This window comes from Symphalangus syndactylus, chromosome 5 (genome assembly GCF_028878055.3).
Source record: "Symphalangus syndactylus isolate Jambi chromosome 5, NHGRI_mSymSyn1-v2.1_pri, whole genome shotgun sequence".
Taxonomy (NCBI): Eukaryota; Metazoa; Chordata; class Mammalia; order Primates; family Hylobatidae; genus Symphalangus; species Symphalangus syndactylus.
Genome location: NC_072427.2, coordinates 32,680,009 through 32,695,840, shown reverse-complemented (window position 1 = coordinate 32,695,840; position 15,832 = coordinate 32,680,009). Strand labels below are relative to the sequence as shown.

At 38.7% G+C, this 15,832-nt stretch overlaps 1 protein-coding gene across 9 annotated transcripts in view; it reads left to right on the top strand.

Annotated features, from left to right (window-relative positions):
• Positions 1–15,832, top strand: part of NEO1 (neogenin 1) — a 268,181-nt gene that overhangs the window by 195,725 nt on the left and 56,624 nt on the right. For 6 of the 9 annotated variants that reach the window (XM_055277851.2, XM_055277844.2, XM_055277849.2 and 3 more), the window contains 3 exons: positions 2,715–2,934; positions 10,700–10,854; positions 15,414–15,562. In XM_055277851.2, coding sequence (XP_055133826.1) covers positions 2,715–2,934; positions 10,700–10,854; positions 15,414–15,562 — 524 coding nt within the window. The remainder of the gene's footprint in view (positions 1–2,714; positions 2,935–10,699; positions 10,855–15,413; positions 15,563–15,832) is intronic. The other 3 variants (XM_055277852.2, XM_055277847.2, XM_055277850.2) reach the window with 1 other exon arrangement.

The window sequence follows — 15,832 nt, the reverse complement described above, 5'->3', positions numbered from 1 at the left end:
TAAACATGAAAAATGGAAATAGGATGTGCTGGATGCCGTTAAAGAGTTATAGATCTGTGCTATGGAAGTTCAGTAGGGTAATTGAGTTTTCCCTATCTAAGTGATTCTTTTATCACTCATTACTCCCATCACCTCATCCTCCCTGCTTGCATTCCCTCGCCAGCTGCTTTCCTACTGAAATCCTTATGTTGTTACTCATTCGAGCTAGTCATAGTAAGTAACATGTACGCAGAACTTCCACATGCACTTTTCTTGTTTGGTATTTGTCTGGTTCGTATCAGCTTGGGGTTTAGGTAGGGAGCATTATTATTCCTAATTTACAGATAAGGAAACTGACATCAGAGTGACTTGCCCAACCTTGCATATTAGAAGAGTCAAGTTTTGAACATAGGTCTTTGTACTCAAAGTCCTGGGCTCCTTCCAGTATGCTCTGCTGCCTCTCACACAGCAAACTTTCTCTTCTCTCTAGCCAGTAGATAGTTGGGAAGAGTTAAGTTTGATGAGTTGGGTCAGAATTGGAGGCAGCTTAGTGTGTTTCTAGATGGACACGCAAATGAGGCAGCAAAGCAAGACTGTTCAGGCTACTTTTTGAATCATTTCCCAATAAGGGTTTTTAATGACTTTTAATTTTACAATAATCAGAGATCCATATTTTCATTTGCATCTCATTTATTCCATAGATGTTGAATTGTTACTTTAAGCACAGCATATTCAAAACCAAATTCATAATCTCCCCCTCAATCTGTTGTCTCTTAACATTTCCTTTCTCTATTAATGACACCTCCAGCTCCACAGTCTCCTAAGCTAATAATTTGGAAGTCTTTGACTCCTTCCTAACCTTTATCTCAGCATCTAATCCTATCGTTTCCAGCCTACCTCATAGGGTTATTGTGTGAGTAAACTGACAAAATATATAAAGACAAACTCTGAAAGCTGTGAATGAGAGGTATATTATTTCCTCTAAGGCAGTGCATCTGTTGATGTGTAACAGTACTACAAGGCCTCAGCAACCATTCAGAGTTAATGTTTTGTAGTGTTGACACTTGCTTTAGTGAAGCATGTACTTAACATCGGGGCTAAAACTGCATTATCTTACATTCTTAGAACAATCTGCACTCTTAAAAGCACTACTAAGGGAGGAGAAAAAAAAAAGGGAGCGTGAGAGAGAACAAGGCTCTCTTGTGTGATTTGCACAAGAACTAGAAGTTTTCAGACTCTGCTTGGCTATATCCAGAGGTCTTTTAAACTGAAAACCAAAGTTGATTTTGTTAATACCACTCCACCACTCAGTCTCTGTGACCTAGGGCAAGTGATTTAGCAATGTCAGTCTCTGCACATAAGTTAGAGATAATGATTGTACCTATTTTATAGAGCTGCTGTAAGGATCGAATGATCTATATAGAGAGCCAGAGTGCCGTATATAAGGTATTCAGTAAGTGGTAGCTATTGGATTACTCTTCTCCCTTTCCACCTATCTAGAGATTTTAGGTTGGTCCGCCTTTGCCGTTTCCCTGAGATAGATAATTTATTTCATGTGGCATATTTATTTAGACTGCATCACATTATACTCTTGCAGTTCACAGACATTTCCAGGAGGTTGTCGCTCCACCACTTCATTCAAAACTAGGTTCACGGTTTTCATGTTTTCCTCTCTACGTCTCTCCTACTAATTTCCCTTTTAAGGTTCGAACATGATTCTGATGAAGTCTTTCAGTTAAAAATTGTGAGATTAAACTTGTACTCTCTAACCCCGAAGTGAAAGAGATTTCAGGTTCAATATTAAGAATAAAATTCTACAATCAGGACTGTTTGTTTTTGTTTTCATCAGTAGAATGGGCTGTCTTGGAAGTCATGAAGTTACCCATGGCTACCGCTATACAAAAGTGGCTTTTGACTAGCAGCTTTGGCTTGCCACTGCTTCCTTTCTCCCATCCAGTCCTTGAGGTCTGCAAGCTGTTTCAGTATACATCGCAGTGAAGAGTGTAACAAACAGATTAGCTACCTGACTTGCAATTTTTTGGCTTTGGAATTTTTGGTTCAGGATTTTGTACTGTCATAGCTAAACGAATTGACAAAACAAGAACAAATGAAGAAGTTTATTCATTTGTTATTGATAAACAAATGAAGAAGTTTATCAACCTTCCCCCGCAGGATTACCAAATACAGGGGTGCAGGGTTTAATATTAGACTAAAGTTGAAGATGTGGCCCTCAATTCTCCTGCAAAGGAGCTCTGCAGTGAAGTCACAATAGCCATGGGCCTCTGAGTGTAACTAGGGTCATCCATACTATTCCATATGTTAAAGTAGAAGAAAATAGTGAAGTCTTGTCATTTGCAAGACTTTTATGCAAAGTTTGACAGATGTTGCATGCTGCTTTCAGGATTAAGAAAATTACGTGAGCACTGCTGTGCCTTCTGTGAGATGTTTTATTCTCAGCTGTCACCCTCCTTGTCCCTTGCCCATAACCATTATAGTGGCCAGAAAGTCTGCTTGCTCTACAGTGATGTGTTTTGAATAGTGCCCATTAGTTTTCAGTAGTTACCCTGGCCTGCATGTTAGCCTTCAGTTTAATGGCCTTTTTTATGTTCATTCATTTTATTTTATTTCCCATCGTGGTTTTGTTTATTTCTTTTTTGTTTTTTGTTTTTTCTGTTCTCTTTTTTAAAACCGTCGTGGTTTGCCCTTCATATTCCCCAATGTTTGCACATGACAAGATGTTGCCATCCCAACATTACCTCCCACTTCACTGACCAGTGCCACTACTGACCATCTAGCACCAGCTACAACTGGACCACTGCCTTCAGCTCCTCGGGATGTCGTGGCCTCCCTGGTCTCTACCCGCTTCATCAAATTGACGTGGCGGACACCTGCATCAGATCCTCACGGAGACAACCTTACCTACTCTGTGTTCTACACCAAGGAAGGGATTGCTAGGTAAGTGCCTGTGTGTCTGCAACCAGTTGACTGCCTCTTGGTCACGGCAGCCTTGTCATGCTCACCCTGGCTCTTGGTATCTGTACCAATTTTTAGTCCAGAAAATAAGATCACTGAGATGCATCTTCCCTGATTTTAGGTCATTAAATAAACTCCCAAACAGACTAAAGTCCTGGTAGTCTCTCCTTTTCTGGGATGACTTAGGGAGAGGGTAGATACAGCTGTTGAGGTGGACGTATTTAAATGTAAGAAGGAGTGCCCTTTTTTCGTAAGATTCAGTCAGTATAAATTCTAGAGATTAAGGTAGACTTAATTTATTAAAGTAAACTTAAATGAATATTTGCCACACCCTTATGTGGTGTGGGCTGCGGAGCTCCAGGGGTTCTCCTTGATGAAACAAGCGTAGTTAGTGATGACTTTTCCTAAAATAGCATATTCATTACATTCCTCTTCATTTCCACCCCCTCAGGAGCTCACATTGCTCATAGGAGAAGATCTGTGATCTTCCAGGCTGCTTTATGCCACAGGCTGGCTTCACTTTATCTGTCCAACTTGCTTTTCCTTTTTCCCCAATGTAACTGACTTTCTAGTGAAACCAGTCTAATCACTATAGCCTTTTTTTCCAGTGTGTCCTCTTCAGTCACTTCCCTTTGCCCCTTTCTCAGCTGAAGGTAAATTCAGTTAATCCTTCTTGGCCCAGGTTAAGCCCCATGAAGCTCTCAAAGATCTTTCCCCGCCTTTTCAGCACATAGAGCATTTCCCTTGTACATGTATTTGTATCCCTAATATTGGCACTTGATTATGGTAATATGTGATCTTTTACTACCTTAAGCTGTTATTCTTCAATTATGTTATATGTATTTGTGCTGTTTTCCCAACCAGATTATAAACTCTTTGGAAGGAACCATGCCACATGCTGACTGTTCACACATTGCTGAGTAAATTCCTTCACTGTGCTCTTCCAACAAGAATAAGAACGCTAAGATACCTGTTTTAGTAGGAGCCCTAACACATCAGCTAAAGCTTGTATTTCCATTAGCATGCTTATAGTTGATGTATATTGTAGTTAATACCAGACTGGCAAGTTCAGCAAGTGCAGGACCCTTTCTTTAATACTCTCAAGAAGTCTAAGTGGCATAATTTAAGACCAATAGATGGGAGTTAACCTGAATGCTATACTGTATGTTTTGAGTTTTACAAGGGTAGAGAAACATAGTTCTATACATAAAAAAGGTAAGACATTCCTACCAAACAGCAAGTTTCAATGTCACCATTAAAATATCTTCAATAGACTTTGAAATCTCATTGAAAATCTCATAAGCTTTCACAGAAGGAAGAAACCATTCAGTAATTCTGCGTAATAAGCTTTATTTCTACAATAGGTTTTTTGCTCTTATTGTGCCTTCTACCAGAAATGCATTTTCCTCACATGAGTTACATCTGGCTTCTTATCTGTCATCTTTAGATGACATCTCCTCAGGCCTTCCCTGAATACCAACCCAAACTTAGCCCTGGTGACTGTCACACAGTGGGGTATCAGAGCCAGCTTGTTCCCAGGCTAATTGTTAAATGCTCGGGAAATTTTGCAAACCTAATGACATGACTTGGCAGCTTGAAATTGGGCACGGTGGGAGTGTTTACAGTGACAAATGCTACAAACCAGAGCCAATTGTTAAACGTTCACCAGAACACCACTGCTGTCACATCACCCTATTTTTTGGTATGTGTGTGGTATTTTTTTGTTTGTTTTGCTTTTAGTTTGGGTTTGTTTTTGTTTTTGTTTTTTTTTGAGAGCACTTACTACTCTCTGAAATTTTCTCTCTTATTAGCTTATTTATTCTGTCTGTCTTGTTCAATAGAGTTCTCCAGCACCTGGAACACAGCCTGGCATTTAGTAAAACTCAGTAAATATTTATTAAGTGAATACATTAATTTCAATCAGTGGAGAAATAATAGATAATTCAAGTAATCATATTGAGATTGATTATCCATTTGGTGGGAAAAATAAAAGTTATATCTCTGTCTTAAATTATAGATGGATTAAGAGATAAATATTTTTAAAACCTACAAATATATTAGAAGAAAATATGGAAATGATTTTTATCATTTGGAGAACATGAAAGATCTTTTAAAGGGAGATAGCAAATCCAGAAGCCATAACAGGAAAGAGTAACAAAGTTACAAATTATAAGTAAAAGATATCCCAAGAGACGAATAATACAAGCAGATGATTCATAGTACTGGAAAGCCCATTAGAGTTAAAAAAAGGTTTTCACCATCTCAGGCAATCGTGGAAGCAAAATGATGGGGTTTTTTTTTGTTTGTTTTTAGTTTTTTGTTTTGTTTTTTGGAGACAAAGTCTCACTGGGTCACCCAGGCTGGAGTGCAGTGGCACTATCTTGGCTCACTGCAGCCTCCACTTCCCAGGTTCCAGCCATTCTCCTGCCTCAGCCTCCCAAGTAGCTGGAATTACAGGTGCCTGCCACCATGCCCAGCTAATTTTTGTATTTTTAGTAGAGATGGGGTTTCACCATGTTAGCCAGGCTGGTATCGGACTCCTGACCTCAGGTGATCCACTTCGGCCTCCCAAAATGCTGGAATTACAGGCATGAGCCACGGTGCCTGGCCAAGTTATCATTTTTCATCTATAAAGCTGGCAAAAATTTTAAGTTGATATATCCAGTGTTCAATGAGTTGACAGCTAGGAGGAAAACCACTCTAGGTTATTGGTGGCAGTATAAATTAGAATAGTCTAGGGAAGGTGGTTTGGCAGAATTTTAAAATATTTTAAATATACACAGCCTTCCATCACACTTCTAGGTAACTGTCCTGTAGACATACAGATATATGTATGCATTGGGCCCTCATACAAACATGTTTATTTATAGCATTGTTTGCAAGATTATAAAAGGAGACTATGTAAATATCCACTGATAGAAGAATGGGCACATAATATACAATCGTTCATCACATAACAATGCTTCAGTCAGACTGCATATACAATGGTGATCCCATAAGATTATACCACTGTCTTTTTACTGTACCTTTTCTGTGTTTAGACACATAGACACTTGCCATTGTGTTCCCATTGCCTACAGTGTTCAGTACAGTAACATGCTGTGCAGGTTCGTAGCCTAGAAGCAATAGGCTATCCCATACAGCCTAGGTGTGTGGGATATACACCTACCTATACCATTGAGGTTTGCATAAGTGCATTCTGTGATGTTCACATGATGAAATCACGTGATGCATTTCCTGTCTGTATATTTTGATGTGTATGTAAATGCCTAAAGCAGTGATCCTCAACCAGGAACAGTTTTGCCCCCTCATCCCTCAGGGGATATTTGGCAATGCCTGGCAACATTTTTTTTTTTTTTTTTTTGGTTGTCATAGCTGGGATGAGGGAGGTACTTACTGACATCTAGTGGATAGAGGCCAGGGATGTTGATGAACATCCTGCCACACACAGGACAGTCCCACAACAAAGAATTATCCTGCCCAATGTCTCAGTAGTGCCAAGGTTGAGAAACCCTGGCATGGAGACTGTCTGGTGAGATGTGCATCAATATGTGCCACAGTCAGCTCTCAGGGCAGGACAGGTTTTGACAAAAGAGAACTGAGACTTATTTTTTTTTTTAACTATGTGTACTTTTATATTTAAATGTTTTTAATGAGACTCACTTATTTAAATTTTATGATAGATTGTGGGTTGGAGTAAGCAGGAATGATTAGTAAATTAATTTGTGGTTGGAAGAGATACAGAAGTTGAATTGGCAGGGGAAGGTGGGCATGACAAGTGTATGTAAAGGAAGAGGAAGTGCAAGGTAAGGCCATCTGTGTGTATGCTATGAGAAGGATGCAAAGGCAAGAAAGCTGGCCAAACTGGCCCAGAGTATTTGGCAGAAATTAGTAAGAGATTATAATAAAGTGGACGTTTGGAGCCAGATGCTGGAATGCCAGTGAGAATTTGGACATAATCAGATAAGAAGGGACCATTTTCGACTGTTAAGAAAGTTGTACACTGTGATTTTATTAAACAGTACTTTGGGAACACTACCCAAGATTAAAGGAGAGAAAAAATAGAGTCAGGGAAACAAAATTGGGTAGTAATTGTGTTAGCCTAGATACGTGCTAGTTGTCGGCTTGGATGAAGATGAAAGCAGCGACTTGAAGTGGGTAGGACAAATTTGGGAAACATTTAAAAGGAAGATTTTGGGAGACCATAATAGTTTTTTGTTGCTTCATTACTTTATGATTTCTGAATAGAGGCAATGAAGGAGAAGTTAATTCTTTTAAGTCATAAGACTGTATCCTGGCTAATTGTTATATAAACAAAACTTTCTTATTAATCTTATCAGCTTAAATTTTCTCATCTAAAAAACAAGGTTAGTATATTTACTTCAGAGACAGGTAGTAAGAATTCAATGTGAGAATGTATGCCACTACCTGCATTTACAAATTCACCCACTTCCTGCATTTGAAAATTCAGCCACCAGGTGGCACCATATGCCTTGGTCATGAGCTGTAATTCTTTTAGGTACCTGAATTGCCAGAGATTTCAGAAGGTCCTTCCTCTCTGCCTTTTCAGCTATGAAAATTTCATCTTTCTTAAAAAAGCAGTACTTTTCTATATTAACCATTAAGTGGGAAGTGGAAAGTAAGGTATTCCTGCTATTTATAGCACTTTAAAGATGGATTGAAGCCTTAGAGATCTGTTAGTCTAGTCAAGTGGTTAGCAAACCATGGACCCTGTGCCAAATTGGAGCAGTTATTTATTTTTGTGGCCCTGGAGCTAAGAATAGTTCTTACATTTTTAAATAGTTACATTTGAAATGTTACATAGGTAACTATATAATATCCTCCATTTTGCCTCTTGGCCTATAAATATTTACTACTGGGCCCTTTAAGAAAAAGTTTGCCCACCCTGTCTCATTTTTTCATTTAATACATAAAAAAAGTGAGGCCCAGAAAGCATTAGTGACTTTTCCTCACAAGCTAGTAGCATTGCCGGAACTAGAATTGCATCTCCTAACTTCCAGCCCAGTGCTTTCTTTCTATGAAGTGTGCCTTTTTCTTTCCCTTTTGACTCTTAGCTTTCACATTCTAACCTGAGTCCCACTGTAACCCCACACACTTATGAGAATTGTTGTTTCAAATGCTTCTTGAATCTTATCCCACAACCAAGGGTTTTTTTCTGCACAGTAACTTATTTCTGGGACCTCAGACCAATAGTGTCAGATCACCTATGACTGATTTTTTTTTTAATGGTAATGCTTCTATAGAAATTTGATTTAGGTATTAGTAACCTTCACTTATTTCTCCCATTTTTTCTCTTTCACATAGAAGCAAACAAAAAATATATGTATGATATTACTGTACAAGATTTACATATCAGAAGGCAGATTTTCATTTATTCATTCAGTATATATTTGTGATGCAGCTTCCCTGTATGAACATTCTGCTAAGTGCTTCTGTGGTATGCGAACGTGAATGAGAGAGTATTTTACTTCAGTTTAAAGTAAAATAGTCCCCCTCCTGTGTCTTTCTAGAAGAAAACTTGTTTCAACTTTTCTGTATAAGGTGAACAAAGGAGACCTGATCTGTACTCTCAGAGAGCCTTTAGTTTAGTGTAAAATACAATACAGTTGACTCCCCAGAACTTAACTACTAGTAGCCTACAGTTGACTGGAAGCCTTGCCAATAACATCAACAGTCTATTAGTACATATTTTTATGTTATATGTATTATATACTGTATTCTTGCAGTAAAGTAAGCTAGAGAAAAAAATGTTATTTAAAAAATCATAAGGGACCAGGTGCAGTGGTTCATACCTATAGTCCCAGCACTTTGGGAGGCTGAGGTGGGTGGATTGCCTGAGGCCAAGAGCTTGAGACCAGCCTGGCCAACATGACAAAACTTTGTCTCTACTAAAAATACAAAAATTAGCCAGGCGTGGTGGTGTGCACCTGTAGTCACAGCTACCCTGGAGGCCAGGGCATGAGAATCCCTTGGACCCAGGAGGTGGAGGCTTCAGTGAGCCGAGATCACACCAGAGCACTCCAGCCTGGGTGACAGAGTGAGACCCTGTCTCAAAACCAACAAACAAAAAATCTTAAGAGAAAATATTTATTGTACATTAAGTGAAAGTAGATCATCCTAAAGGTCTTCACCTTCAGGTTGAGTAGGCTGAAAAGGAGGAGGAAGAAGAAAAGGAGTTGGTCTTATTGTCTCAGGAGTAGCAGAGGCAGAAGAGGTGGAGGAAATGGAAGCAGGACAGGAAAGGCAGGCACACTCAGTGTAACTTCTTTGAAAAATATCCGCTTATACGTGGACCTGCACAGTTCAAACCTGTTGTTCAAGCATCAGCTGTACCTCCCTTTAAGACAGGGATCATCCGTGATCAGACCAAGTGTCAGAAACCTTAAATTGTAAGAAATCAGTTGATCCTTCCTTGTAAATCCTGTGACTGAGAGATTTAGCCAAAGAGAAAATAGTATTTTTAGGTATCTCAAGTATCTCTGAAAAATAATTTTTGTTACCACAGTATTCTTTTCCAGGGGACCTAGCTGATTATAGAGAAAAAATCCTCTGTAAATATTATGTGGGTACTATTGTTGGATTTTTTAATTAAAATAAAGTAACTTAAAGAACTATAGAAAATTACCGAAAAGACTTCTCTGCAGTGCAGATGCTCACAATCAGACAAATTGGCATATGGTCATGTAGACCTACACAAATTTTAATCTGCAATTTGAAGGCAAATTATCAGTATTTTAAAGTAAGAATTTTAATTCAATAAATTAGAATAATTTCTTCAATGGAGTAGTTTCAGGCTCTTTAATTACTTTCTCAAGACAGGTATAGCTCTTTCCTCACATGAATGACAGTTCCTAAAAGCCAACTGTTTGTCTAAAACAAATTCCTTCACAGTATTTGTTGAAAACTCTTGATTATACAGTCTGGTTTTCATTCTAGTGAGTACAGTAGACTGAGCATGTTTATGGACCTGTGTTAGTCACACAGACCCCAAGACAGAACCTGGAAGCCACCTTTAGTAAAGAACCTAGATAACTGGTTTTAAGTTTTCATCTCATGATATTAAATACTAGACTACTGGATTTGAGTTGTTTGTGATAAAGTTTGTCAAACATTTCATATCATTTCATATCAGCCTCAAAATCATTGAAGTGTTAATTTTAAGAAATTATAAAAATCAGTATTGTAATCAGTTTATTTTATAGACTGGGTTACACTTAGGATTTATTTAAATGTTTAATGTTTTTATTTCCAATTTTAAAAGATGACAACCTCTAGCATTCTTTTTATTGAGAGTCTCTTGGCCAAAATATACACAGCATTCTTTGATATTTTCAGTGAAATATCATTAGGTCATACCAATATCCACCTTCCATCAATTTCCCTAAAACTCAGTGATTTCTAAAGCCTAGAAAGTTGATGACTAGCTGCTGCATTTGAAATGGCATTGAGAAGAGCCCTGTGTCTTCTCTGAAAGGAGGTTGTGATTATGGTCAGCGATAGCAGTAACATTTCAGCAAGAACATCACCGACTTGTCAGATACGTATGCCCTTGCTCTTTTGCCAGTCCCCATCTTCTTTGCACTGTCCTACCCCCAAAAGCTTCATTGTTTGAGAGCTAATTTGACTTAAACTGATAGATTTTTATGTGGAGTGGAAAATGAAACTGTACATTCTGGAAGTATTCCTAATTGATGCTATCTCTCTCCAAATCCTTCTTTGTCTAAAGGGAACGTGTTGAGAATACCAGTCGCCCAGGAGAGATGCAGGTAACCATTCAAAACCTAATGCCAGCGACCGTGTACATCTTTAGAGTTATGGCTCAAAATAAGCATGGCTCAGGAGAGAGTTCAGCTCCACTGCGAGTAGAAACACAACCTGAGGGTAAGTCTTCCACCTGTCTTTCAGCACCCCTTAGAGGTAGACCTCTCTGAAGTTCTACTTTTATTTAGCCTTGCACACCATAGGAGAGCAGAAGATAACAGTTCCTTACCTTCGGGGTCCTTATCAATTAGGGGAGGCAAAATTAATTTACATCAAAAAACAGCAAATAGGGCTGGGCATGGTGGCTCATGCCTGTAATCCAAGCACTTTGGGAGGCCGAGGCAGGCAGATCACCTGAGGTCAGGTTTTCTAGACCAGCCTGGCCAACATGGTGAAATCCCGTCTCTACTGAAAATACAAAAATTAGCCGGGTATGGTAGTGGGTGTCTGTAATCCCAGCTACTCGGGAGAATAGGTGAGGCAGGAGAATCACCTGAACCCAAGAGGCGCAGGTTGCAGTGAGCTGAGATTGCACCACTGCACTCCAGTCTGGGTGACAGAGTGAGACTCCATCTCAAAAAAAAAAAAAAAAAAACAGCAGATAGTATAAGACAATATACTTCTGTTGGTGCTTTTCTATGTGTTCATATTTTACTGACCATTTAAGACAGCTGAGATGCCTTCTAGAATCTTTCCTCTGATTCTAATATTGTTATCTCCACAGTTCTAAGATATTTATCACGTTTTTCCTTCAGTTATGATTATGAACTTATCTTGCTGATTTTGTAGCAAAGGCGGAGGCTTTGTCATCCTTACATTTCCCACAGTGTCTAGTGTAATGCCTTGCACATGAAGAAAGTATTTAATAATTGTTCTTAACTGGATTGTCTATCTTTAGGCATACCATGCTCTTTAGAATCTCCTTGAGGCTTTATTTTGGACCTGTGGTCTTTTGTGCTAAATAGGGTTACTTCTAATTACATCTCTAAGATTTTCTGTGACGTGAGTATCAATTGGGTTTATTTATATTATAAATGTGTTGTATATCTTAAGTTTGGGTCGTAAACTAACTATAGGCCCGAAATTACAAGCAGCCAAATCTTAATAAATGCTTTTCCTACTTGAGGCTTTTGTCTAGACTTTTGCCTTCTTTTAACACAAATTACTGTTTTTCCTCAGTGTATTCTTTTTTTTTTTTTTTTTTTTTTTTTGAGGTGGAGTCTTGCTCTGTCACCCAGGCTGGAGTGCAGTGGTGCAGTCTCTGCTCACTGCAAGCTCTGCCTCCTGGGTTCACGCCATTCTCCTGCCTCAGCCTCCCAAGTAGCTGGGACTGCAGGTGCCTGCCACCACGCCCGGCTAATTTTTTTTTTTTTGTATTTTTAGCAGAGACGGGGTTTCACCGTGTTAGCCAGGATGGTCTCGATCTCCTGACCTCGTGATCCGCCTGCCTCGGCCTCACGAAGTGCTGGGATTACAAGCGTGAGCCATCGCGCCCGGCCACCTCAGTGTATTCTTCAGTCTACTTTTATTATTAACAGCATTAGTTTTTCTGTATTAAAAACTTCTAGTAATAATAAAATATTTTACTTTGAGTAGAGAGTATTTTAGATATATTTGTAGAGGCTACTGACCAGGCAGCTGAATAGATTAAATGACTTTACCAGTGGAACTATAGAAATAATTTAAGAACTTTACTTGATGGGTAGAGTAAGTCAAGAAGCTATAGAACTTCACTTTCTAATGCTACGGCATATCATTCACCTGTCAAATATTTGTTGAGTATCCCCTATACCAGGTAATCTGCAAGATACTGGAGATGCAAGGATGAACAAGCTAGGTCTTCTTCCCTTAAAAAAGGAGCAGGCAAGATAGGAGACCTTTCATCATTTCAGTGACAGAGATTGAAGATAAGAATCAAATCCAGGCAAGAACAAGAGGGCCATCACAGAGTCAGGGGATTGATTTAAGGGAAGAGTGTGTTCTCATTACAGGCAGAATGTTGAATTTTACAGTTATCTATGTCCAGACAAGAGCAGGCATACTCTATTTGGTTTCAAGCTCAGTTACCCTTCAACAGCTTTCATATAGAGGCATCATTCATGAGAGATACTAGGATACAGAATAGAGAAAACTTACTGTAAAAGATAGAAAAGTCAAGGCAGGATCCTAGGGAAAGATGAGACCTGAGGCTGGCCTTGAGGCATTTGACTTAGAGCAAGCATTTTGTGGGAAGCAATTTGCATGACCCAAATCCTAGAAATAGAATGTAACAGTGCACATGCAAGGTAGTCATGACGAAAATGAAGGAAATGCAAGGGTCCTATCCCGAGGCTGTGAACCTTCTGAAACTCCATGAAAATAAATATTTGTGTCTGTACATATTCACATTTCCCTTGGAAGGAATCTGTAGTTTTCATTATCATTTCAGAGCTCATACATCAGATTATTGAGAAGCACTGTGAGGGTCATTGTCAAATTTAGAGATGAAAGAAAAGGGGTGAAGAAGAGTGGATTTATTGAGTGCCCACCATGTGTCAGCCACTGTGTTAGGCAGTCAGGATGTAAAGATGAGTAAGACCTGACTTCTGTCCACAAGGAGCTTATGGTCTGGTACCATAGACAACAGTGTGATGTGTTATCACCTTAAGGAAAATAGGCAGCATAACCATTTATTCAAGGAGTTTGGCTAAAAGAAAATAGTTGTAAGAATATAGGTAGAAGGGGCAGCAGGTTCTGGTGAGGGTATTTTAGGGATGGAGAAGAGACTGTAACATGTTTTGGCAAAAGAGAAGCAGTTTCTGAAGAGAGATTTGCATTTCATCTGGAGGTGTTCAGCTTGTGTGGGGGAGGCATAAATGTTGGAACCAGCCCTTGGAAAATATTTTACATATTTAGTTTCACAAACCAACTTAACATTTTTTCCATTTATTATGCCACTGTACAGCTGAAATGAAAGAATTCATTAGCACCTTTTTTAGGATCATATTTGCCTACACTTGGCCAATGAATATATTGAAAATGATTTCAAGAGAATTTAGGGACTGTTTTGTTTTTCTTCTCCTTTAATAAGTTAGAGGAAAGTTTTCCATAGCAGCAGAAGTGTGACAAATCCCACCTGTCAGGCTGCACAAAATATGCCCTTAACTGAAGTGAGTAACATGATTCATAACTAAAGCAAACAACTGTTAGAGTAACCATATTCAGATTTCTCGACTCTGATAGCAAAATTAATCTTAAGCTGTGGTGCTGTTACTCAGAAAAGCCAGTGTGTTTTACATTTTGTTAGTTTTTTTTCCTTTCCCAGTTTTTAAATCTAATGAATGTCTATTACAGAAACACTAGTGCCAGAGAAATTGTTTTCAAATACAGAATGTCTACCAAAGTGTAGGCATAGACAGCCACACAGGATTTGTGTATAAATTGGAACTGGAACCTGTCAGTCAGACAAAAATAATACAGTAAAAGGGTAGGTATGTGAGCCATTGTAGGAGATAGAGCCAGCTAGACACTTCAGCAGTCAGCCAGTGATCCAGTCTTCCAGTCACATGCATCCTATCATGGGTATTGTAATAATCTCCTTACGGGTCTTCTTGAGCCCACGTTTTAGAATCAGCAAGTACTCGACTCCCGGGTCCACCGCTAGCTAACTTTCCCATCACTTGGGAAAAATTGTTAACTTCATAACCTCACCTGTAAATGAGGATGATAATATTCATCTCACTTGGTTTAGTGCAAAGATTATATGAGAAAATACATGTTAAGTATTTAGTGCTTGACTGACTGTAACCATTCAATAAATGGTAGCTGTTTTACAATTATTATTCTTTTATCTAGTCTTGTTCTTTTACTGTTTTCTTCCATACATGTGTTCATATGTCCTTTCTAAACACAGATCTGATCATATCATGCTCCTGCTCATAATTTTTCAGTAGTTACCTAACACCTACTAGAGAAAATGTGAGCTTCAATAGCAGGACATTAGAGGGTTCTTCACTATCTGACTAGTCATTGTTTTCAACATTCTCTCTCCCATATCCACTCTGTTTCAACCAAGCTGAACCACTTAACACTGTCTTTTTGTATATTCTCCCTATTGACCCCATTGACTGGAATGATTTTCCCCTTTGGTATCTGAGGAAAGTGTTCATTTTGCTTGACTCGAAGAATTCTTCACCAATCCTTCTTTTCCCTCCCAAACCCCTCCCAAAGCAGAATTGTGTGCTCTCGTCTTTCTGTTTTTGTTATAACCATTACCTAAATCTGTTAGCACTTACGACATTTTTTGTAACTGTTTATATGTCTGACTTTCCTGCTAGACCAGGAGTTCTTTGTGGGCAGGATTCTCTTCATCACTGTATCCCTAGTGCCTACCACAATGCCCGGCAAAAGAAGGATCTCTTTCTGTGGTGGTTGCCTTTTATGTCTTGTGTAGGCCCCCTGCAAAACTGGGATTTTATAAACCACAAGGAAAGTTTTTCAGTGTAATTTCTGGTTTTGATTTGAATCATAAAAAGGAAAATGTGTTTATATATTATTCTAAAACCACTTCAATCAAATCCATTGTTTTCTTAGCTTCTATTATTTTAAAAACATGGCCAATACGACAGTATTGCCAAGAATGGTTATTGAGGAGTGTAGTGTTTCATTCATATCTTGCTTTCTCGAACTTTTCTTTCTAGTTCAGCTCCCTGGCCCAGCACCTAACCTTCGTGCATATGCAGCTTCGCCTACCTCCATCACTGTTACGTGGGAAACACCAGTGTCTGGCAATGGGGAAATTCAGAATTATAAATTGTACTACATGGAGAAGGGGACTGATAAAGAACAGGTATGAAGTGAAGCAACTTTTCAAACCATTGATTGGAATAGTAGAGTTGAAATATATTTCCAAAACTCAGTAGTTGCTTGACTGGAAATGTGAGGGGGAAAAAGATACATAGGAAATGAAAAGTTGACAGATTCTATTTCTTTGTACCAAGATTGATTGTGTAGTTTTTACCAGCAATGGTCACTGAACATCAAGCAGTATTTCTAAGTAAATTGTCAATTTATGATTAATCTGCTTTGACTATTAACCTTATGTAAGAGGGATAAAATC